Raw genomic sequence first — 25,761 nt, 5'->3', positions numbered from 1 at the left:
GTAGTATGTTCTTCAATATTAGTAAGATGAAAATTAATTAATGATTTCAAAGAAATTTATATTAACATCAATAAGTTTAATATCTGAATTACCATCATCTCTTATCGTTGCTGAATCATCATTTGTTGTGTCTGAAGAATTATGTTGTGTTGTTGTTTCATCATCAAGATTGAATCTGTTTTGAAGTGATTGTATGACTTGAAAAGGATATTTGACAACTTTATTCTTAGAAACAGAATGTGAATCATTTACAACCTCTGATCTGCCACCTATGAAAAACAACAGAAAACAATTGTCCTACCTGCATTGGCATTGTGAGTATGAATCCAAATGTACTTACCTGCACTGGAATTGTAATTATTTTGTCCATAATTTCTCTGACTGTTATTGTTAAAAGTTGTAGTCATTCAAAAACATTGATATAAGAAATTAATATTATTCATAAACAATGTTAAAATTTGTCATTTAAATAGGTATATAAGAAATTAAGATGAATGTAGAAATATACCGAAAGGATTATGGTATGTTAAAGTGGAAGTTGCAGATTGTGAAGTGATTTGTTGTTCAACTAAATGACTTGAACAACTTGAAAAATTGTTGACAGTTACTGCATTGAAACGAAGGTTAGTTTAAAGTGAGACGGAATTAATATTATTCATAAACAATGTTAAAATTAAGTACTGGAAGAACTTTAAAATTGACCAATTTGTCTGTGAAATATTGAATTCATATTTTGAAGGTTGTTGTTGTTGTTGTCAACATCTGGAATAGGATTATAGTAGAAGCATTGTTATTAAAAAAATAAACAACAATACTTCATTGATTCATTTAACAATTTGTAAAGATATAACTTAGAAAAAAAAACTTACTAATATCCAACTGTTGTAATGGATTCCTGTCTATATTTTTCTGAAATGATCTTTGAGATACAATTGTTTTATCTGTGATTAAAACAACAAAGATGTTTGAGTATGCATCTGTGTTGTGAAGTTACAATCCAAAACATACATTTACAAATATATATATATATATATATATATATATATAAAGAAATCCTGAGATTTGTTTACTTTGAGAAGAATGGTTTGCAAATTTAGTTTTCTTTCTTGCATTCTCTTCTTTGTCATCTGCAACATAAAAAAACATACAAACATACAATGCATCATTTTTAAATAAATTATTGATGAAGAATTAGAAAAGATAAATGCTTTAAGTAAGATGTTAATGACTTACATGAATGTTGATTACTTCTTGCATTGAACCTTTGTTGTAGCACCAGTTTCCTTCTCAGCCTTGCATTTTTACAATCGTTTTGCTCCATTACAGTACCAAAATGTTATGGAATAGTTTCAAAGGTTACAATGGAAGAAGCAAAAATAAAGGTAAGTTGACTCAATGGATGGAAAAGTGTTTACTGTTTTATTACTATATTGGTGAATGTCTTTGTTAAACTTTTTGGTATAGATTGTACCTCTAATCACAATTGTGGAAACAGAAATATTTGTAATTATAATAGGAAGCACTTGTTTCAGTAGACAAACATTAAAAATAGAAAGAGCATGCAGTGCTGAGTGTTAATATATCAGAATCATTCATATATATATAGCACTTATTTCAGAGTTGATTTGTTCTTGCAACTAACAAAACATTTGCTTTTTATGTAGGTACAATCAGACGTCTTTTTTATGCACTACTATATATAGTACAATAAAGAGGACTGTTTGATAGGAAGTATCTGCAATCTTAACCTCATTATGTGTGAAAATGATAACATACAGTCAGTGTATGCACATACTAAAGTAACATACATCCATACATATGATTATAGAACAGACAACTTTTCATTAATCGTCGAACTATTCATCTTTCAATTGCATCATATATATTTCATTTGAATTATAGAACAAAATAATTTTATTTATGAATATCATACCATAACATGTATCACTTTTCATCTTTCAGAGAAATTCAGAGAAATTCAGAGAAGCTTCAAAGAGATTTCATTGATAAGAAGGTAGAACTATACATATGCATTGCTGAAAATAAAAAAACTTCTAGGTTGAAAACTACATAAGTGGCAGAAATAAAAATAAAACTATTTATACTAACTGTAAATTAAAAATTACAATATGTTAGCACTTTGACATTCTGATTGCTTTTCATGTGGTCCACTTCAAACACCAATCAATAGTTTGATGAAATCCATGAGTAGTACAAAATTCCTTCTAGCCACTTCCAATTTTGCTAGACTTCTTAGGATGATTTCTCAACAGTAGTTTGCACTTGACTGTTTTACGCGGTCCATAAAGAAAAATGTATTTAAATCTTCCTTGACGAAGATAATTGCCAAAATCAGTTGGCAAATCCTAAAACATACATAAAGTATTAATGAAATTAGTATATGGATTAAATGTTTAAAATAATTTGGAAACATAAATATAAATATGAAATAAACATCCATTTAGTAATAAATATGAAATGAATCTCACCAGATGGCTAGCATTGCATTGGTTTGGATTCAGAAATATGAAGAGTGGTTGATCTGCCTCAATTCTTTTAAGAAAACGTGCAATAGACAAAGGTTTGCATTTATTGGGAAAAACAGTGATGTGGAAGCAAGAATAACCCACATATCCAAAATAAATAGTGTGGAAATCGTGAAGTTCATATATGTGCCTTAATTCAGTCCATCCTCCAATTAGCATTGGTTTTTGTAAATTCTTGTTATAAGTAACCACATGTCTATTCCCTTCTTCATCTCTTAAAGTCCATTGACGGTTAAGATCGTCATCATAAAGAATGGCGAATGCATGATCCACAAAACCAACAGCCTCCAAAGAGAGAATTTTTTAAAGAAAAAAATGGATTAGTTAAGGTTAAAATGAGGATATTGTAAAAGAGAAGAAGAAATCTGTCACACAAATAAAAAGAGTAAAAGAAATCTTGTAAAATAAAATATGTCTGAAAAATTTGACGATGAACTTACCTCGTCCTGAAGGTGAATAATAGAGAACTGGTACCTACTCATTCTATTGATAACGTCATCTTCATTGAAGTTGTTTTCCATTTGCTTGGACTTTGAGAGAGATAGTAGAGTAAAAGTTGGAAGAATGTAGAATATGATTGAACTGATCTTGAAGTTTAATCTTCATGGTAGAATGGAGATGAATATTTATTTATAGAAGACAAATGACACATGAAAAGACGGGACGACTACAAATAGATTCTTCAACAGTAATGTAATTATTACTGCATTGGAAAACGGGAAGACGATAATAATAGAATAAAACATTAAAAAGATATAACGTTATTAAAGATATATTAAATTATTCTATTATGCTACACAAAATCATAATATAATATATGTAATATATACCAATAACAAATTTCCAAAAATGAACTTCTGTAATATATAACATAAAATCTTATAATATAATAAAGTTAAAATATTAAAAGTTAGTAATAATATTATACGTAAAAATATAATATTTCATTCGTACTTTTTGTATAAATATATCTCAATTATAATGTACAATATTTAATAAGTTAGTAATTAACAGAAAATAAGTCAATAAAAATTGTATATGGCATCCAATTATGTTGTGACAACTTAAAATCTGTCAACAGATAATTGCTTTGCCATATTTATCTTATTTATGAAAAGTAAATATTATGAAAAATAGACATTTATAAATTCTGTTGTCAGTAAAAATAGATATATCTTATTTATGAGTCACACAAGTATAAATAAAAGATCTTTTTCACAAAAGATATGATATTTACGACTTTAATTACATCATGCTACAAAATGAAATCAATTTTCATAAGTTTTGATGTAGCTGGTAGTCATATTTGTTGACAAAAATTGAAAAATGTCAACAATATTTTGTGGACCAGCGTATGAAATAAATAAAATTCTAAATAATGTAACTCAAAAGCGCATAATATAGTTATCATCAAATTGAACATAGAAGTTGTAGTTCAGATGAAATTAAAGATGAAAGTGAACATAGAAGTTGTAGTTCAGATGAAATTAAAGATGAAAGTAAACATAGAAGTTGTAGTTCAGATGAAATTAAAAACAAAACGATGCGTAGACATATTACATTCCCAAAATGAAAGGCATAAAAAAATTGTCTTGAAATAGAATAACTAAAATCAGATCTCAAATCACTGCTTTTTCCTTCTTAATATTTCTTTTTAAAAGCTTCAATGGAACATTGTCTTCTTCGATGGATTCAAGTGATGCAGTCTTCTTTCTAGATTCTCTCTTATGTGAACTGTTAGCATCATCGTTGGTTGGATTATCTTGGATTAGTTCAGGTGATTGGGATCCACACTCAATTGTTTCTTTGGTAATCGGACTAATAAATCCTATAGTACATGTTCAAAATTGATAACATTATTAAAAGTATTAAAAAAATACAACATGTCAAAAACATTTATATAATTTGTATACCTCTGAAATATTAACGGTGGACTCATTGATTATACGCATTTTTTCCCTGCTAAACTCACCATTCCCAGCATAAACATCCTTCAGATAGGTATAAATAATGAGATTATAAAAAAGAAAAAGATAACTGCATTATAATGAGATTATAATGTACCAAATTTCATCGTAAATTATATCTTGCCACAGATTTCATGGAAGAATCATTGAATTTCTCAATTATATCATCATCAACACATATTTTCTTCACTCTGAAAGACTGCTCAAGTTTGAAATTCTGATCGTTCCTACTTTCTACTTTAAAAAGCAAACTTCTATCAATTAACTCATCAAACTGCTTAGGCAAATTTCCAGAAGCATTCATCTACAAAAACAAAATAATTAAACATTGTGTAATTAAATATATAAGTGGATATATTGAAGAGTATACCTTATCATGAGTGTCTAACATATCATCACAAGTTTTTTTGAAAAGGGTAGTTGCATCCCTATCAAAGAGGACAAATGTGGTTGAATCGGAAGAGTCAATAACTCGGATCTTAATCCTATATCTAAAAATTGAATAAAAAATTTAATGAACAAAAGTTGTAATTACAATGTTGTTTTAAATTGACATTAATATTAATAAACAATTAGTTAACCTTGGAAAGACTTTTATAACATGCTTGTTACACTTCTCACAAAAGAACATCTTGGAATCTGGATAAACAGCTTTGTTGCACACACAAGCAGTATACCACCAGTCATCGTCAACCAAGATATGCTTAATTGTTTCAAACAATATGTAAGTGGTGACCTTTCAATATAAAAAACATTAATGAAGAGATTATTGTGAATAACAAAAATTGCACAATAATAAAAAAATATATTCTAACCTCTTTACAATCTTTTAGACCTTGAATGGTGGTCCTAGGTGTAAGTGTTAAAAAGTCCTCTTCGACAATATTTTTGGAAGTCTGAGAAAGTTGCGTTAATCCTTGAGAGGGAGATTCATTGTTCTCAAACATTCTGTGCAAAAGAAAATATAGTTGTTCTCATAAAAAATAAATCTATTATTGAATGTATGTACATTTGAAATATCAAGTTGAGGAAATGAAGGATAATTTGCATTATAAAGTAACAAAAATATAGTTACGAAAATGGATTATAAAGTTCGAATAAACTGAAGAACAATTTCAATATTACCTTGATTTCAGTTCAGATGCTTCCTTGAAGTTAACATTGTACTTAATACGGGTGCAGAACTTACAATTTTAAACTTGAACCTTATCTATATTTAAAAATATAGTGTATGTGAGACTAACATGGAATAAGTAGTACAAAGTACTTTGTAAAAGTAATAACAAAATTTTACCTTGAAAAGTTTTGACTTTCGCAAATTCTATACTTACAGCAGCATTTTGTACTTCTCCACTTGAAAGAAATACATTCAGTTCATCCACATAAATACCAAACAAAGTACATTCTATTCGAAACCTAAAGATTAAAAAAATGTTATGTCAAATCGTTATTTGAAAAGAAATATAAAAGGAATTTAGTATAGTATAGATATAGAATACCCATTAGCTTTTATTGCTATGACATTTAATTTTGTTGTCTTTCCATCAACTTGCAATTCTCTTTCAGTCCCCACTCCGACCAGTAATCCCAAGATATCTAAAATGCAATTCATAAATGTTAAATCATATACTTTAACAATAAATGTTTATTAATAAAAATATGAATAGTATTGGAACTAAAAAGATTAACTTACCAACTAAATAATCAGTATCAAATGTAGTGGTTGTCAATAAGGACAAAGGTGTGTATTGTGGTTTCATATCAGAAACCAAATTAACATTAAGCAAAGAAACTTTTGTACCAAACTGGAAATTTATCTTATAAGGGTGGTGTGTTGTTCTGTATATTCCAGAATTCGGAGCAACACTGAAATTTTGTATGGCATAAACATGGCCTTCAGAAATCTCATTCTGAAATTTGTAAATTAGAGTACGTCTAATTGAAGCATGTATTTTAGAACCCTGAAACAGATAAAAAGAACATATATAAATTTAAGTATAAATATGTTTAGCATACAAATATTTGATTCATTCAAATTTGTAAACGAAAGTAGGTGTAATGGAAGAATTTAAAGAATAACATGAATAATAACCTCTTTGTCTTGAATAACAAACTCCATGGAAAAAGGACACCTCTGTTTAGTAAAGTCAGGAACAAACCATGAATGAATGACCCTAACGATAATATTCCAATTTTCCTTCTGGGGACTTACTTCGCTTACGCTCTGGCTTTGTTTTGGAACTTCACAGAGAGACATGTTGAACTCACAACAACAATATTGAAAAATGAAAAGTAAAAAAGTCAGGATTAGATTCGTGACATATTTATACTTACATAGAGAAATAAGGAACTAATAAGACAAAATTGTAATTCATACAACTAAAATAAAGAAATCCCAAAAAAAGGTTCAAATAATAACTTTATCAGAATCTATTTTTTATTGGTCAAAGGAGAGTAAAAGAAGTGTAACGATTAATCAAAACATGGATATGGCAATTTTTGAAATGGTAGAAGAAAGCAAAAAGTAGAATATATTCAAATAAGGACTCTTCAAACATGGAGTACGAACGTTTTGACAGAAGTCATGCGAATATATATTGGTGAAACCTGCAAAAAACAGCTATTGATGTCAGAAGAAATTAAGTATTCATATTGATTTATTCACAGGTTTCATAGAAAAGGAAAAATAAGAGAGAAGCATTCTGATGAAAATAAAGCATGAAGCAGATGACTTGAAAGTGAATAAAAAAATTGTTGGCGTGATGGATTGAGCAGTGAACAATTAATTGAAACAGTAATGTGGAAAGAATCAAAAACTGCAAATACATCCTGGTTTCTTATGCATTCACGAAAGAGAAAATGTAGAAAAAAGTGATAGAAAACCATAATTACTTAGACGAAATTTTAGAACTGCAAATCTCATATCGTTTCGTCTGTACAGCAAGACTACTATATTTGTACATAAAACAAATGAAGTACATACCTGTGATGAGTGGAAACGTTAATGGCTTGTAAGAATATGTTAATGGATGTGAAACGTGTTCTGGATGAAGCAACTGTGTTGGATCTCTACAAAAAGTCAAATAAAAGTGTGGTGTACAAAAGCAAAAGAATCTTCTAGGAGAAGGAACTTTGTTAGCAACTTCGAGGAGAAGCCACTGTGTTGGATTATTTAAGTTAATAACGTACAAAATTAGAATAAAAACTAATATAAATAGTACAATTAAATATTTAATGAAATGAAGGATGCTTACAGCAGAAGAAATCTCGTGGAAGGTGGAAGATAAAGAAACATAATGAAGCGGTGCAAAATGTCATATCAATAGACATTGAAATAAAATATTATAAAAGTATTATAAGGGATGTGTATGAAAAATCTTCTGGAAAGTGATATATTTAAATTAATATAATAAATTTTTAAAACGCAGAGACATGATATGATTTGTGTCTGATAGTAATTAAATGCCACAGATTTTCAAATATGGAAGAAGATATGGAGCAAGTAGGAGTAAATAACTTTGCAGAAGTTCAAAATACACATAGTAAGACATATACATATATATAATATAATAATAAACAAAAAAACTTGATACAAAAATTACAGATTATCAATCTGTTAAGTAATATTGTTTATAGATTCTTCATAGGGGATGATAATAATCATTTATATTAAGAAGAACATTGACATCATTGCTTGCTTGTTCATCGTCAACCTCAAAAAGAATTAAATCTTTTTCCTCCAGTCCATGAACTTCACGAAAACATTTCCATCCACTTCCTATCTTGACTGATCTAGGTCTAATCAACAACTTGCATTCAACTCGTGCCTTTGGACCGTAAGGCACAATGTGTGAGAATTGAGTGTTGGCAAAATATTGACGTAAGTCTGAATTTAAACCCTGAAAATAAAAAATATAAGAAATAATATCAAAAACAAATGATTTTCTATGTGTAAAGGTTAAAAAGAATACATGAAGTTTTGTGTACAGATTGTATTCAATGATCGAAAAAGAAGATAAAAAAAGTCACCAGAAAGCTTGCTTTGCAGTTGTACTTAGAAAGCCGGAACTCAAAATGAATTAACTTGGACCTTATCAGAGGAGCATTTGTTCGAACATGACTTAGGAATTTATGGACAGTTGATTCTAAACAGTGATCGTAAAAGTGTATTTCAAAAGCAGAATTCCCAGTATGCCTTAAATAACATAGTTTGGGTGGTTGGACTTGATAAAACTTTCTTATATCAACCCAGCCATCAGTAATTCGCGGACCAAAGGTATTCATGTTGAAGGTAACATGGTGAACATGGCCTTTTTTATCAGAAATAGTCCAACGTGGCCCCAGTTCATTGCCTAATTGAATGACAAACAAACGGTTGACGAACGCAAAATCCTTGAAAATAAAACCAATATAAAAAAAATATTAGTAAAGGATATCGGAGAACAATGATGGTAAATAATGTATAAGAAGCAAGTTCACAAAAACCTGGTCTTCCATGAAAATAGTAAAGAATCCACCCTTCCACTTTGAGCCAAGTATGGATTGTTCACTAAGGATGCATTGCTAAGTGGTCATCTGTAAAATTGGTAAGATAGGTTTGTTTTTGGAAAAATAAATTAAACGCACTCTAACAATGTAAAACAAATTGTTGAAGATGATGAAAATAACAGATTATAAGAACGTATGTTTTAAAAAATGAAAGAAAGATGATGAACATAACCGAATATAAAAACAACTACTTACAAAAATCAGAGAAAGATCAACAGAAACGATTATAAAAACGACTGCTTAGAGCAATGCAATAAAGATGATAATCCGATCCGATTATAGAAACGTTTGCTTAGAAAAATGAAACGAAGATGAAGATCAAAACCGATTATAAAAAAGTCTGCTTATAAAAACATGCATAGAATATGGTGAGAAAGAAATATGGCGAGAAGATATAGGAGATGAAGAGAAGTATAGTTCATAAAAGGGTGTTCTTGAAACAATTTGAAGGTTTTAACAGTCATACCTTTCTGTAATGGATATGAACTTCTTGAAATGGCAGAGGATGGCTTGTTATCGCAGTGTAATGGTGTTAAGGTGAAGCAGAGAAGATAAGTGGAAATTTGATGATCTGTGAAATGTTAATTACTTTCATCCTGCAAAAAATATTAATGAAACAAATATATACCAGACAGTGGAAGAGTCTGGAGACTGAGATAAGTATGACGCGGCAACAGATAGTGCAATCATCATTCTCGTGAGAAGTGAAAAACATAATGAGAAAAATGTTTCAAAAATTTAAACGTCTCTTGGAAAACGAAATGGTAATTAATTTAATCGGTTGAATCAGTTGAAATAATGATAAGTGTTGCAGATGATCGAGGAGTTCAATCATCATTACCTCGAGCAGTGCAGTAATTAATGCGGGGAATACTGATAGACAGGGTGATTTCAAATTAATTAAAAGGATTATTTATTGTAATATTAAATTAAATTAATATTACAAATTAGAAATTTAAAGATTTTTATGTCTTCTCTGCAAATAAATAATGAGTAATATTTTATGTCTTTTAATGACGTGTAATTAACAATAATTGATATTTTGTTTAAAGTATTGATTTAAATGTAATATATTTATTTTATAAAAATATATTAGTGATTAATGTATTTGATAAAAATCTACAAAACTCGTCAACATAAAACGAAAAAAACAATTAACTTTATACACAGTAAATGTATAAAAGCAAACACAGAGAGTAATATATGTAATAAGTGCATACAAAATATAATTCACCTTAAAATCTTCTTATATATTGATATATATATATATATATATATATATATATATATATATATAAAAGAAGATTAACAAAAACAATATACAAAATGTTATAACTTAAAACCAGATTAATGGATAAAAAACTTTGATATGGTTGGTTGTTGTGTGACCTTCAACTTCAAAAAAAACCTCACGATGATCATCTGTAGAAAGTTGATGAAGATTACAAAAAGTTTTCCAGCCAGTTCCAATCTTAACAGAATTACGTCTTATGATCAATTTACATTTGACTTCTCCCCTTGGTCCATGTAGAACAATAGATCTAAGACCACTACTTTTAAAATAAGTGGCAAATTCTTTTTTCAAATACTGCAACAAAAAGAATAAAATATCTTACTTATTAAGAAGACATGTAAATAAATAATCCAAAAAAATTAAAACTAACCAAGTGGCTAGCTCGACAGTAGTATGTTGATAGTTGAACTTCAAAATGCTTTAAGTTTGAAGTATGTAGAGGACGACGAATAGAAAGATGGTTGAAGAAGTTGGCTTTCAATGTTGAGTCGCAAACACGTTTAGAGACGTGTAGTTAGAAAGACGAATTTCCAAAATATTTGAAGACAACCAATTTTTCAGACTCATCTGCATAAAAAGATATTAAATCATTCCAGCCTTGGGTGATCATTGGAGTGTGAATATTCATGTTGTACGTAACATTATGAAAATTCCTATCGTAATCAACAATGGTCCATTGTCAACCAAGGTCCTTCATATTATGTATTATGAAGAGTCGGTCGACGTGTCCAAAATCCTTGAAAGATAAGGAAGTTTAGAATAAAGAAATACAAACAAAGAATACAAAGGAATGTGAAGGAATAAAAAAATACCTGGTCTTTCAAAAACATAGTCACGAATCCGCCAAGCATTTTGCCAGAAAGTATGGCTTGTGGTGTGCACACGGATTCCATTGTTTGAGAAAAGAGTGGGTATGAAGAATAATTTCAAGAGAAGATAATGGGTCACACAACAGAAATAAGATTTGTCAGTATGTAGTCGCCAATATATAGAAAGAGAAAACGAAAAGTCATTACTGTTGCAAATATATAGAAAGAGAAAAGGATAAGTCATTCCTTTTAGTAGAGTCCGTACTTACAGGTGAAGTGTGCATCATAATTTTTGTAATTAATTGTGAATATAAAAGTGAAAAAAAAGTACGAATTAAAAGATAATAGGGTTGAAATAATAAAATAAATAAATAATTAAAATTACAAATTTAAGATTTGTGAACTGATTTTTTGACATAAATTAAAATATCTAAAAATATTTCAAATGTCGTAAAAAATGGAAAGTGGCAATCAGAACAGAATACAAAGAGTTGTGAAAAATTTAAAGAAATAATGGAAAAAAATTAAAAATAAAAACAAAATACGACATGAACAAAGCTGACATGCATGTGTTGGTAGTCTGGAGATCAAACCTTTAAACAAAAGAAAAATGATGAACATAAGAAGATGAAAAGAAGAAAGCTCAGAAAAAAATATAAAGCATCTCCAGACTCAGTATTTTGCGGTTAAAATAAGATGTTTGTGGTTGTACTCTTCATCTGAAGAATTAAAAAACATGAATGTTAAGATGAAGCAAAGAATCAATTACAATTAATAATAAAACATAAAGAACCATAACATGAACGGAAAATCTCATATGCATGTGTTTGTACTCGTTAGTTGAAGCCTTTAAACAAAAGAAAAATGATGAACAAAAGAACATGAACAGAAGAAAGTTCAGAAAAAAATAGAAAGCATCTACAGACTGGATTTATTGCGGTTTTAAAAAGATGTTTGTGGTTGTAATCTTCATTTGAAAAAATTAAAAAAACTGAAACTTAAGATGAAGCCAAAAATCAAATACAACTGAGAACAAAAAATAAAGAAGCATACATGTTGGCTTGAGAAAGCAAACAAAAAAAGATATTGAGAAAAGAAACATAAGCTGAACGGAAAATCTCAAATGCATGTGTTTGTACTCTTAAGTTGAAGCCTGTAAACAAAAAAAAAACATGATGAACAGAAGAAGATGAACAGAAAAAGCTCAGAAAAATATATAAAGCATTGCCAGACTCGGTTTTTTGCTGGTTAAAACAGATGTTTGTGGTTGTACTCTTCATTTCAAGCATTTAAACACCTGAAACATAAGATGAAGCCAAGAAACCATTAGATCTCAGTAAAAAACATAAAGAACCATACCAGTTGGGTTGAGAAACCAAAAAAAAAAGTTATCGACAAAAGAAAAAGAAGATCAAAGGAAAATATCAGATGAATGTGTTTGTACTCTTCAGTTGAAGACTGTAAACAAAAGAAAGATGATGAACAGAAGAAAGATCAGAAAAATATATAAAGCATCGCCAGACTCGGTTTTTTGGTGGTTAAAAAAAGATGCATGTCACACTCATCTTCAGTTGAAGCCTGTAAACAAAAGAAACATGATGAACAGAAGAACATGAACAGAAGATAACTCAGAAAAAAATATAAAGCATCTCCAGACTCGGTTTTTGGGGGGTAAAACAAATGATTGTGGTTGTACTCTTCATTTCAAGCATTTAAACACCTGAAACATAAGATGAAGCCAAGAAACCATTAGATCTAAGTAAAAAACATCAAGAACCGTACCATTCTGCTTGAAAAACCAATAATAAAAAGATGTCCACAAAAGAAACATAAGATGAACGACAAATCTCATATGCATGTCTTTGTAATCTTTAGTTGAAGCCTGTAAACAACACAAACATGATGAACAGAAGAAGATGAACAGATGAAATGTAAGAAAAATAGAAAAAGCATCTCCAGACTGGGTTTTTTGCTACTTAAAAAAGATGTTTGTGGTTGTACTCTTCATTTCAAGCATTTACACACCTGAAAAACAAGATCAAGCAAAGAAACCATTAGATCTTTGTAAAAAACATAAAGAACAATACCAGTTAGCTTGAGAAACAAAAAAAAAAAAGATATCCATAACAAAAATAGACAGATGAATGGCAAATCTCAGATGCATGTCTTTGTAAGCGTCAGTTGAAGCCTGTAAAGAAAAAAAAATGATGAATAGAAGAAGATGATCAGAACAAAGCTCAGAAAAAAATAGAAACCATCTCCATAGTCTTTTTTTTTTGCGATTTAAAAACAACTCGATGAAAAGAAGAAGATGAAACCATGATGAACGCGAAGAAACAGAGACAGAGAAAGACAAAGAAAGAAGTGAGAAGGTGGTGCCAGAGAGAATGAGAAAGAGAGAGAAAGAAGAAAGAAGGCGGTCGCAGAGAGAATGAGAAAGAGAGAGAAAGAATTGAGACGGAGGAAGGTGAGAAGACCGAGGAAGAGAGAGAAAGAAGTTTTTATTAAAACTTTCGATTTTAAATTTCTTTTCCATTTTTTTAATACTTCAAAATGCTGAGAGATTGACACATCAGCGTTTTTACTTTTTGTAGATAAAAATTTGAATTGAGAAATAGGTCAGATATATTATTCAATTGAAAATTTTGCCTTTTGTTAGTTCCCAATTGTATATAGTATTAGATTCCTTTTAATTTTTTAATTTTTATTGCAAAGGATCGTATGATATTAAGTAATCAAACCATAATTTATATTACAAAAATCTCTTGGTGTGTTTTCAAAATTCTTTATCATAAATGCTTTCCTTATTCGGTTAACGTAGACAAAATGCATCATCTTAAAAACAACAAATTACATTTTAAAATAAAAAATATACTCGAAAGTTACTTTTTAAAAGAAACACTATTAATATAAATAATAACATTATTATTATTATTATTATATTTTTGTAATGACACACAGCACAGACATTTTTCTGCATTTAAAATCTAATTTGAAGATAATAATAGTAAATTCTCTTTTTCTATTTAATATTTATCATTTTCATTTTTCTTTCTACTTTTTAAATATTAAAAAACGATGTGTCTCTTCTCTTATATAAAATAAAGCATGTGTTGTAGCAGTAAGAAACGTGCAATGTCTGCATTCTTACAGAATTAATGTAAAGTATTCTTTTTTGTACTTTCAAACATAGATTTGAATCACTAATGTCGACAAATCTTAATTATAATACAACTTAATATTTAAAAATATGATATGAATGTTTATTTATGCATTAAATATTATTGTTGGACTTTTCAGAAATTCCAGAAAGTCGTTGATCAGGACTTTGACTGTGCATCATAGCCACTTAGTGTTCTCCATCACCAATCTAATCAATCGAGTCCTCCCAACTACGGTACGGCAAGAATTTAATTGTGGTGTTTATTACTTTCAAATTACAATTACAATTACACAAAATACCAAGAAGAAGGCAAATCAAAGTTTAGAACATTGGTAACATCGCCATTGCTGCTTGTATTTCCAAACTTGTTCATGATTTGTGTGATTAAATTTCTGTTGTGGTATATCATGTGGCTTATTCACTTCTATGGAATGTTTTTGCTTCTTTGAGATACAAAGTATACATGTTTGTTGATAGCATTTATTCATTCGGAATATCTACAAATCTAGATTCATAGCTTCACTTTTGGTTCAGGGTGCAGAACAAAAGGGCATATAAGATTTAGTGGTTGTGGTGTTATAGTCAGTCACACTACTCACTCGAAGTTAGTTTTTTTTTTTTTTTTTCTTATGCTTGTTGAGATGTCAGGGAAATACACTTGTTTTGTCAGAAGTGTTATTATCCTCGATCAAGGGTGAATTCTGTGCTCTAGAAGGTGCGACTATTTAAAAGGGTTTAGGGTTCTTGGCAGTGAATGGAAGGGTTTAGGACATTGATTATTGTAGGGGTTTACGAAAGTGAGTATTGATGGAGCGATTTAGGTAGTTGATTCCATAACAGAACGGAATATCGGGATTAATGATGTTGTTTATGTAGAAAACGTGGTACTAAATGAGTGATTTTAAGCTTGGCCCTTTAAACATGTGATATAAGGGTTCAGTTCCTGGCTATGCAAATAGAGCAACACCAATATAGGGAGAGAAGTTGTGGCTCGATTAATACTCTATTTCCTTGGAGAATTAGTCTCGGTGATTTTTGGGTGTAGGCATGGGGATACCTTGTAGAATTAATATTCTTATTCATTGTTAACTATAATTATGGTATGTGATTATAATGTTCACATTAAGTATTAACTATCAATAAGCCTTTACTAAAACTGGTTATGCATTGCATTAGAGTTCTATGAGCTACCTTTCACGATATTATTATCTTCAGATGAGTTCTCTTAACAACCTTAGTCATCCTTTTGCAGGTTCAATAAGGTCCTATCAAGCTCAACATCAGAGACAATAAAATGCATCCTGCACAGATCGTGTTTTATGGATCCACTTTGTGCGTCATGATAACAGTGCACTTTGCTATGAAGCTACTCGCAGAACATGTTTCGAACTGGAGGAAACCAAAGGAGCAAAAGGCCATAGTAATTATAATCCTTATGGCCCCATTGTATGCTGTAGACTCCTATGTTGGTTTGATAAATTTCTTTGGAAGTGAAACATTTTTCACTTTCTTGGACTCCATTAAAGAGTGTTATGAGGCTCTGGTAAGATTTGTACCCATAATTTTTATTATGGTCCTATGGGTAACCCTTACTAGTATTTTCATGCTACATATATTTAAATTTAGTTCATTTTAGTAATTTAATGTATTATAATTCAGTAGTTCACAACTTACTCAATGTGTTGCAACAGGTGATTGCTAAGTTTTTGAGCTTGATGTACAGTTATTTGAACATTTCCTTGAGTAAGAACATAGTGCCGGATGAGATCAAGGGAAGAGAGATTCATCATTCATTTCCAATGACACTTTTTCAGGTGGTTGATACTCATAAACCTTTTTGCAATGTTTTATGAATGTGTTCCACCGCATAATTATGTTTGCAGAAATGGTGCATCACACAAGTGAAGTTTTTGGAGTAGTAGATGTATGGCCTCTTGGACCATGTCCGAAAAAAGGGTGCTTTATTCGTTAGTATTATCTCCATTACTGGTGTTATTTGTCTTTCCATTGTGATAAATAATGAGTCTGTATTGATAGAAAAAGATATCATTAGAAAGTTGATTTAGGCCTAGCTTAACTTTACTGATTTAGGCCTAACTTAACTTTACATCCAGTTATATATTATAATTTGGTTATATTTCTAGTCAATGTGGAATCTGCAAGATACAATAGAACTTCAACGAGAGTTATACAATTTCAGGCATGGTATGTTGACAGTCACAGAATATTTTATTGAGTTGAAATCAATGTGGGAAGAGTTGGAGCATTATGGATCAATTCCTTGGTGTGTAAGCCCAACAACCTGTTAGCTCTGAGAAATGCTAGATCATATGTACAGCACGATTAGGTTATGCGTTTTTTTATGGGTTTGAATGTCTTTTTAATGATATTAAAACAAGAGCAGCAGAGCCAGCAAGAAGTAATAGATGAATAAAGATCAAATATCATATTTCTGTCATCAGCTTTATTGTTTTTATTGTTTCTCCTGTTACTTTGAGATATAGCATTTCTAAAGTGACAATAACACTGAGACCACTTACACCATATTTGATGTTTCCTTTTCAGTGGCAACAACCTGGTTTTGTATACACACGCATAAGATGACTGTGAAGTGATATAAGGATTTAACAGAACAACAATAAATTTGTTTCAGTAAAATCATCATTTGTAGTATATTAAATTAAATAGCCTGCCTTTTTTTTTCATGAAAAACAAAATTTAACTAATAGGGTACTGTAAACCTATAGGTTAGTATACATGTTCTCCGTACTAAGCCCTCACTTTAGAGAAAAACTCTAGTGATATATTGTTGCCAAGTGAAGGAGTGATCTAGTTACGTAGTCCATTGGGGATATTTTGCGTAAAGTTGCATGTTCTTCATAAGATGCTTTGAATCATTAGCAACACTTATTCATCAATTAATTACACTAAACATTGTAATGCTTACTTCCCTGGACATTTCTACTAATACATGTGAACTTTAACTCATCATGACCACAATCTGCAGCCTCACACTACACGTTTGGACCATAAGACACTGAAGCTTCTCAAAAACTGGACTTGGCAATTTGTTGTGATACGTCCGGTGTGCTCAATCCTGATGATAACTCTGCAGTATTTTGATGTTTATCCCAGTTGGGTCAGCTGGGCAAACACAATCATCCTAAACATTTCAGTGTCACTTGCACTGTATTCTCTTGTTGTTTTCTACCATGTGTTTTCTAAAGAGTTGGAACCGCATAAGCCTCTTGCCAAGTTTTTGTGCATAAAAGGGATTGTCTTTTTCTGCTTTTGGCAGGTATGCCCCTATGCTTTAGCTTGATCTTTTGAGCCATGATGGATAAACAATTATATAAGATTTTGCTTCTGTAGAATTTAGATTGTTCTATTAAAATTCATCTCTTTTTTAAGCTGAATCTGGTATGAATTTCTAATTTATTAACACTGGTAGTCTTCAGTCTCTGCACATTACTCTTAGTTAACTAATTGATTCTAGATTATAGGCCTATTAGGCTTAGAGAACTTATTCAGGGTTCTGAACTATACACACGTACAATCCTAGAAATAAGGCATCGTTGGGTTAGATATACAAGATTATGTTGCGTTAATGCAGATGATATATTAGATTAACTGCTAACTTCATTCAATTATGCAGGGAATTGTGCTTGAACTTCTGGCAGCATTGGGAATAATCCGATCCCGTTACTCCTGGCTATCTGTGGAACGCATTGAAGAAGGCTACCAAAACATTTTGGTTTGCATTGAGATGGTTTTCTTCTCTATATATCAGCAATATGCATATACAGCCGCACCATACAAGGCTTATAACGAAAGTAGTGCAGCTTCAGATAAAAAGTCAAAGTGATTCCAGGACAAGGATTATTGAGTATTTTTAACTTCAATCTATTTGCTTTCTGTATCAGTGTTGATCCTCACTTGTCCGACACAATAAGTAAATAAATGTGCCAGAAATGAACAAAGTCTTTTGAATAAGATGCAGATACATTGGCGCTACTTCTAAGATCTAGAAAGTTTTGTTCCACACATTTCTGCTTTCATTATGTTTGTGTTAATTCATTGCATACGTTGTTATTTTTGTTGGTCTAACACCAACAGAAACCCTTGAGTTACAAGCTATTTACTATTACGTATACTACTATAGCCATTTTTTCATGTGCCTTATAGCCTCTTTCATCTTGCAATTGCATAGAAAGTATGTGTAAGGAATGGGTTGAATATAAAGGAAAGTATAGGGCCATAAAATCACGGACTCAACTTATCATTCAGTCTGTAGGGTTGTAATTTTAGATATACCCAATCTTCAATTTGAAAGTGTACGATATGTTTATCACAAACTTTTTCGTCTCATCTTGTGCTTTCAATAGGTACGTCTTCAAGTCGTGGAGAATATTGTCTCTTTCACGTGTTAGTATAAGGCCTTGAATGGTGTCAATTTAGTGGAGCTGTTATACAACTCCCAATTCTTTATTACATGCATTAGTCTCTACTACAAGGGTTTTTTGTAAAATCAGGTACAGTATAGATGCATGATTCTGTCATCGTTACTTTTAGTGATTCAAAAGCTTCTTGGGCCTCCTTATTCCATTGGTTTGGCAATCCTGTAATAGTATCTTACAAACGTTATATAACATTCAATAAAGCCTAAAAATCCCCTTAATATCTCCTTATATTTCTAGTTTTTTCGGTCACTGACCACTCCTTGTGATAAAAAAATATGACCCAAGTAATCTAATTTTTTCTGACCAAAACTACACTTTTTTTGTTTGTTTGCAAAGCTTATGATCTATCAATAGCTGCAGTACCACTTGAAAATGCTCTGCATACTCCTCCTCAATCTTACTGAAGATCAAAATGTCATAAAAAAAACTACAAATTTCCTCAAGAAGAACGCAATATCTTCTTATATATATATATATATATATATATATATATATATATATATATATATATATATATATATATATATATATATATATATATATATATATATATATATATATAACCATAGTTGAGGGTTAGAATCACAACAAAGTTATATATGTTTATAAAAGAAACAGGTTTATGGAGAAACATAATCCCTATTATCTTCATCCCGGAGAAAATCCAACAATGGCTTTGGTAACTCCGATATTTGATTCATCCAAAACTACAGTTTATGGAGTCATTCCATGCTTATGGCATTAGTATGAAGAACAAATCTGACTTTGTTGACTGCTCAATTCAAAGACCTGCATTAAATCACGTTCTTTATACAGTTTGGAAGAGGTGCAATAACATGGTGGTTTCATGGTTGGTTCATTTTGTTTCTCCACTAATTAGATAGAGCATGATGGCTAATATACAAGAAATTTGAAAAGATTTAAAATTGCGATATTCTTTAGGAGATCTTTCGAGAATTTTGGATTTACTACAAGAAATGGGTTCAGTTAGAGAAGTTGACAAATCCATAATCGGTTACTTTTCCAAGTTACTTATCATTTGGAATGAATTGAAAAGTTATAGACCGATTCTATTATGTATTTCATGTAATCCAAAATACTGTCATGTAGTGCCCTCATCACTTTCTTTGAAAAGAAGAAACAAGATGGAGTCATGCAACTTCTTAAGGGATTGAGAGATGTTCTTCATTCAAGAGTAATTGAAAGGTTGCTGGAACAATTGTTTGCCCAAAAGCAAACACCACTCATAATACCCTTCGTGAGTTCTAAAACTCAGTTTTGGGAATGTCTTCACTCTTCATTCTTATTTGAAAGACACCCAGACTTTTGGTCAAGATTGGAAAAAACATTGATTCCCGTAGTATATCCAACAACTCATCAATTATGCGAATAAAAAATCTTGAGTTTTGTCTTGTATTCTTTCTCAGTTGCATTAGCTGCTACAGGGGGTGTAGTGCCACTACAAGAGTATCCTGATCTCTAAGTTTTGATAAAACCTTGTTTCTTGCAGAAATCAAATAATATGAAACGCAAAACCAATGTTCTTACAAATTCATTCCATTTAAACATCCAAAACCCTCAAGTATTGATTTCATTTCGTTCAGTTGGTTAAATATTTAATAAAATAAAAGATTCTCCAGTTGTTACCCTGATATGGCAATAGTTAGCCGAACCAATAGAATAATGTTCATAACAAATACATAGTTCAGATTTCAAAATCTCATCAATTCGTCCAGTTTTAAACACATAACCATGTCCCTCAACTTCATTGTTAATACAATGAAATAAACAAAAAGAAAGTGGGGTTTGTAAATCGTAGTTAATTCATTGAGAAACAGATGTTATAGGATACGTTACATACAGGGACTGAAAATAAACTACATGTTATATGATGATATTAATACTATGGGGAAGGACATGCTATAAGACCTAGGAGATTTGGTATACCTCAAGTGGTGACTGATAGAATACACAAGGAGTCACAGTACTCAGACTCAAACGGTGAAACCTCAAGCCAGATAGTTATTATCCCCTTCCCATCTAACATGGTGTGAGGGGAGAGAAGAAAAACAAAGCACATATTATGTTGCACTATCTTAATTATATGTAGAATCTCTGGTGAAGTTATGTAAATTCCATTCTATAGACGAGATCGGATGAACACTCTCCTCCCCTTGCCCTGCACGAGATTGATTTCCTTCAAGCCATCATCCGATTTGTTTGGAATCTGTGACTGATCAGCACGTTTGGTTGATGTTTTGTACTGCTGCTTTATGCTATTCATGTCTTCCTTCACTTCCTCCATTTTTGTCTCAAAATGTAGGTCATTTGCAACCTTTAAGTCAGGATGTTTCTTGGTATTTACAGGGGTTGGCAAGGGTATGTTTATCAATCCTTCTGGCACCATCTTATCAACCTGCTTCCTACCTGTAATAAATACAGTAATGATATTTAAATATAAAACATGTACGTCAGTAGGGACATTTTTTTCAAGCAAGGACTAAACCGAAAACAATGTAAGAAGAGATGGAACTACATTTTCAATTTAACAAAGTGTATGGTTCAATGTAGCAGTAATATCTCAAGTACAAGAAAAACTTGCAAGAATTTTTTCAACCTTCAAGTATTAAATGAAGAACAAGAAATTAAAAGGTGATGCAATTTTTAGAACTAAAAACAAATTAAAAAGGATCATTGTACATTCAAGACCTCACTGAGTGCAGAAAATTCACCCTAACTCTTAGTAAAGTCATAAGGAGTGAAGTTTTCATGGTTTTAAACAAGTATATCCCTAGGCTGATGGTTAAAAATTGATTCTCAGTGTAGAAATCATCGATGTGACTTTTGCCTCTTCCAAAACAGTATTTTCATACACATCACAGACAGAAAACCAAACTCTTCACCACATAGCAATCAGTTATCTCTAAAACCAGAGGGGGTGTGAAAAATCACAAATGATTTGAATTAAACTCCCCGGAGATAACAGCTGAGTATCAAGGATATGATTCTTACAAGATGAGAAGTACCCTTTAGAGGATATAATACTCTTATATCTATTAATGTCAATGGTTAAATTGTGATAAAATTAACTACGCAAAAAAAAAAACAAAAACTCCAGTTAGATTTAATATCAACCACTACTTTATCCTTTTTCACTCTCCTCGCTTAAGAAAAACCAAATCCAGTTAATAAAATCACAAGTCAATGGCTATCTTATGACATAGAATCAAGAATATGGATGACAAGTAATACCAGAATAACTGACAAATGCATAATCAAACATAGGACAAGATACTCCCAACCCTGAAGTTGCTCCACAGAAATGTTCAATAACTCACTTTTCACATGTACATTCACTTCAATTCTGAAAACAGATGAAATGAGTGTTATTTAACATTCTTTCTTTAATTAAAAATAATATCAATACCAATACCTTATTTTCCACTCTAATCCAAAACTTTTGGATGCAGTTTTTGAAAACACTAATACAACATGAATTAAGCATAGACGTAAAAGCAAGAGCATATAAACCTAAAATAAAAGTATAAATCGAAATAAATTTCCCAACATTAGTCATTCATGGTTGAGCACTCACTCGATCAAAAACTCAAAATAGTTACAGAAATAATTTAATTCCTTTACACAATTTAATTCAACTAGCAGTTGAGTGTGAAGATGATTTGATTAAAAACGCGATAGTTAGTTAATTAATTTATTTCCCTAAAATTTATCCCAAATCAAACACTAACTGTTGGATTCCAATTGAAAAGAAGTGAAACAACCCGTTTCAGTGATTCTATATGAAGAGTTAGACAAACAGTTAGTGATGAGAGTGAAATAAAAAGAAAAGTTTGAAATAGGCAGAAGAAATGACCTGGAATGATTTTGCGAGAGCCATCGATGGCAGAACCCACGGCGAACTTCACGAGATCCACCAGTATTTGGCTAAGCGTATGGCGGCGGGCCATATCAGTGACGGCAGCGGCCATGTTCACCGGTGGTAGTTTTTGATTCCGATGATAATCTTCTTTGGGATTAAGGAAGGTGTATGTGGTTGTGTTGTAATGGAGGAGCTTTCAATATTATTTAACTAAAGATATTATTTATAATTCAGATATTATTTATAACATCAGATATTTGTAGGCAAAAAGTCAAATCAAACTTATATTGCCTTGCTCTCAACTACATGAAATTGAAAATAATTTATGCTAATTAAGAAATTTAATTATTATTATTATCTAGTTATATATTAATATTATTTAGAATGCAATTATTTTGGTGCTCATTTAATCACAAATTAAGGTTAGTATAATTGTCTTTAAAAATATGAGGTGGTGTTATAAAATTACAAAAAGTATCTTGAAGTATTTTGATTTAAGAGAAAGTGGTAAATAATATTTTATTTTTATTATCATGTGAAAGGGAATATATATATATATATATATATATATATATATATATATATATATATATATATATATATTAAACATACGTACATTAGAAAATATTTTTTATTTGAGAATTTGAATAATTATTATTTATTATTTTTTGTTAAATTATGTTTTTTGTCTTTATTTTCGTAGTAAAATATTAATTTGATTTCTCTATTTTTATTTATCTCAATTTAGTCCTTATTTTTTAACAATTTGATGCAATCCAATTTTTTTCGTTAGTGGTGTAGTAACAATGTTAAAGATGGGTTATTTTTATTTTTAGTGGTGTCAGTTCCTAAATATTTTTATTTTTTAAAAAAAAAACAAATTCTTTTAAATTCTTTTATTTTTTAAAAAAATTAAAAAATTTGTCATGTGTCAAGCTGTCGTCGTGCCACGTGACAGTGATAGTGTGATGTAGTAGTGATAGTGTCACGTGTTATTGTTATGTCATGTGTCATTTTCTCATTCTCAATTTAGTTCCAATTTTTATAAAAATTGGTAATTTTATCCCTTTCCAAATTTTCAAATTGAAACAAAATTTAACTTTTATATCAAAATTGATATTTCTAGTAAATATTTTTAACAAGATTAAGTTTATTTAAAATTACATTTTACATTGAACTTTATTTAAAATTGTTTAAAGTTGTTAATGAAAAGTAATGCTAATAGAAAAAATATTTAAGAAATTATATTGGTATTTTATTACATCGTACTTTAATATAATTTTTTATTTGAATTTATATTTCCAATAATTATATATTTTTAAAATATGTAAAGTTCAATAATTTCTATACAAATGTTTGAGTTGGTATAAAAACAGTCGCAAAATATTTTGTGGTATCAAAATTTTGGTTGAATTACTCTTTTGGTTCATTTTTTGTCCAAAAATGTCAAGTTAGTCATCTAAATTTTTTTATTCTCAATTTAGTCCTAATTTTTTAAAATTGATGCAATTTGGTTCTTTTTGTTAAATCTCTTGAAACTTTGCAAAGATTTTGCATCACAATTGATACTAAGATTATGTTAATTACACCAACAAAGCAAATAATCCTTATTCACAACTTCAATTTTGATTAAAAAAACTTGACCTGGTAAAAAATTAATGAAAAATGACCAAGTTGCATAATTTTTAAAAAGAAAATTGGAACCAAAAGAGTAATATCCAAATATTTTTATATACACTAATAAAATCATTGTATTTATTTTTTTAATGATAATCAAAAAAATATAATTATTGTTATTATTAGAATTATAAAATTCAATATAAATATTTTTATAATTTTACTATAATTAATTTCCATTTATAATGATTATATCTAAAAAATAGTTAAATAAAAATATCGTTAAATTAAACAACTAATCACTTAAAAGATAATACTATTAAAATAATAATTTTAATTTTAAAAAATATTTAAACGATAAGATTGAAAATGTGAAAAAGAAAATTCTTTTATATATAGATATAGATATATGAAAAAATTTTAGAAAATAAAATCTATAAAATATATTAAAAATATTAAATTTTTAAAAAAATATATTTAAAATTATATATTAAAATTTAATTATGCCTTTAGTCCCCATTTTGGAGTCAAAATCTCAAAATGGTACCCAAAATTTTAAAAGTCTCAAAATGGTCCCCTTTTTTGTTGAAACGTCTCACGTTTGCTCTTCCCGTTAAGTCAAGGTTGACGCCGTTAGAGGGAGTGCCACGTGTCAGTTCCTCGATTTTTTTGAATTCTTTTATTAATTTTTTTTTTGAATTTAAAAAAAAACAAAAAATTGCCACGTGTCAAGTTGTCATCGTGCCACGTGGCAGTGACAGTGACACGTGTCAGTATTACGCCACGTGTCATTTTGTTAGTCTCAATTTGGTCCCTTTATTTTAATTTGTCTCAATTTAGTCCCAATTTTTGTAAAAATTAGCAATTTTGTCCCCCTTCAAATTGAAACAAAATTTAATTTTATATAAATGTTATACAAATATTTTTATTAAATTTGATATTTGTATTCAAATTGATATTTTTATTATATATTTTTAACATAGCTAAGTTTAGTAAAAATTATGTTTCACATTCAACTTTACTTAAAATTGTTTTAAAATTTTAAATTTATATGTGTTTTATTGTAACATGAACTAGGTAATTTATGAATTTTTTTCTATTAACATTATTTTCTATTAACAACTTTTAAACCATTTTAAATAAAGTTCAATGTAAAATATTAATTAAATGAACTTAATTTGGTTAAAAATATTTACTTGAAATATCAATTTTGATGGAAATATTTGTGTATATTTATACAGAAATTAAATTTGATTTCAATTTGGAGAGGGACAAAATTGCTAATTTTTACAAAAATTGGGACTAAATTGAGACAAATTAAAATAAAGGGACCAAATTGAGACTAAGAAAATGACACGTGGCGTAATACTGACACGTGTCACTGTCACTGCCAAGTGGCACGATGACAGCTTGACACGTGGCAATTTTTTTAATTTTTTTAAAAAAATTCAAAATAAAAAATAAAAAACAAAAAAAT

At 29.7% G+C, this 25,761-nt stretch overlaps 3 protein-coding genes across 6 annotated transcripts; 1 reads left to right on the top strand and 2 right to left on the bottom strand.

The window, feature by feature from the left end:
* Positions 1-4,165: 4,165 nt before the first annotated feature.
* On the bottom strand, positions 4,166-6,770 carry LOC146881551 (uncharacterized). The gene is made up of 9 exons (XM_085669228.1): positions 6,606-6,770; positions 6,207-6,474; positions 6,013-6,109; positions 5,824-5,929; positions 5,095-5,249; positions 4,884-5,004; positions 4,638-4,817; positions 4,519-4,537; positions 4,166-4,374 (listed from the first exon to the last, which is right to left on the bottom strand). Exons 1-9 carry the CDS (start codon positions 6,768-6,770, stop codon positions 4,166-4,168), a joined length of 1,320 nt encoding a protein of 439 aa, XP_085525354.1.
* Positions 6,771-14,464: 7,694 nt separating this feature from the next.
* On the top strand, positions 14,465-18,500 carry LOC114169915 (uncharacterized). Of its 4 annotated transcripts, none has more exons than XM_028055308.2 (5): positions 14,465-14,561; positions 15,580-15,870; positions 16,019-16,141; positions 17,335-17,625; positions 17,983-18,500. In XM_028055308.2, exons 2-5 carry the CDS (start codon positions 15,622-15,624, stop codon positions 18,190-18,192), a joined length of 873 nt encoding a protein of 290 aa, XP_027911109.1. In that variant the 5' UTR covers positions 14,465-14,561; positions 15,580-15,621; the 3' UTR covers positions 18,193-18,500. The 4 variants fall into 4 exon arrangements, with proteins under 4 accessions (XP_027911109.1, XP_027911108.1, XP_027911110.1 ...); XM_028055307.2 differs by having other exon boundaries at positions 14,503-14,659; XM_028055309.2 differs by lacking the exon at positions 14,465-14,561 and adding an exon at positions 14,624-14,727.
* Positions 18,501-20,592: 2,092 nt separating this feature from the next.
* LOC114168154 (uncharacterized) lies at positions 20,593-22,899 on the bottom strand. The gene is made up of 2 exons (XM_028052888.2): positions 22,662-22,899; positions 20,593-21,214 (listed from the first exon to the last, which is right to left on the bottom strand). The coding sequence occupies exons 1-2, from the start codon at positions 22,774-22,776 to the stop codon at positions 20,928-20,930; spliced, it is 402 nt and encodes a 133-aa protein (XP_027908689.2). The 5' UTR covers positions 22,777-22,899; the 3' UTR covers positions 20,593-20,927.
* Positions 22,900-25,761: the final 2,862 nt, after the last annotated feature.

This window comes from Vigna unguiculata, chromosome 11 (assembly GCF_037176805.1).
Source record: "Vigna unguiculata cultivar grain cowpea cultivar isolate G323 ecotype 2 chromosome 11, ASM3717680v1, whole genome shotgun sequence".
NCBI lineage: Eukaryota > Viridiplantae > Streptophyta > Magnoliopsida > Fabales > Fabaceae > Vigna > Vigna unguiculata.
Note: the sequence above shows the minus strand (reverse complement) of the source record. Positions and strands in the feature narration are given on the sequence as shown.

Bases quoted from the DNA above. Each gene is read 5' to 3' on its own strand.
- LOC114169915 (XM_028055308.2), top strand. From the start codon at position 15,622: ATGCATCCTGCACAGATCGTGTTTTATGGATCCACTTTGTGCGTCATG. The intron at 15,871-16,018 runs GTAAGATTTGTA...GTGTTGCAACAG, and splicing joins AAGAGTGTTATGAGGCTCTG to GTGATTGCTAAGTTTTTGAG. The intron at 16,142-17,334 runs GTGGTTGATACT...CACAATCTGCAG, and splicing joins TTCCAATGACACTTTTTCAG to CCTCACACTACACGTTTGGA.
- LOC146881551 (XM_085669228.1), bottom strand. From the start codon at position 6,770: ATGTCTCTCTGTGAAGTTCCAAAACAAAGCCAGAGCGTAAGCGAAGTA. The intron at 6,110-6,206 runs GTAAGTTAATCT...ATTGCATTTTAG, and splicing joins TGATACTGATTATTTAGTTG to ATATCTTGGGATTACTGGTC. The intron at 5,005-5,094 runs GTTAACTAATTG...TTCAATTTTTAG, and splicing joins GTTATAAAAGTCTTTCCAAG to ATATAGGATTAAGATCCGAG.
- LOC114168154 (XM_028052888.2), bottom strand. From the start codon at position 22,776: ATGGCCGCTGCCGTCACTGATATGGCCCGCCGCCATACGCTTAGCCAA. The intron at 21,215-22,661 runs GTCATTTCTTCT...TATTTATTACAG, and splicing joins CTCTCGCAAAATCATTCCAG to GTAGGAAGCAGGTTGATAAG.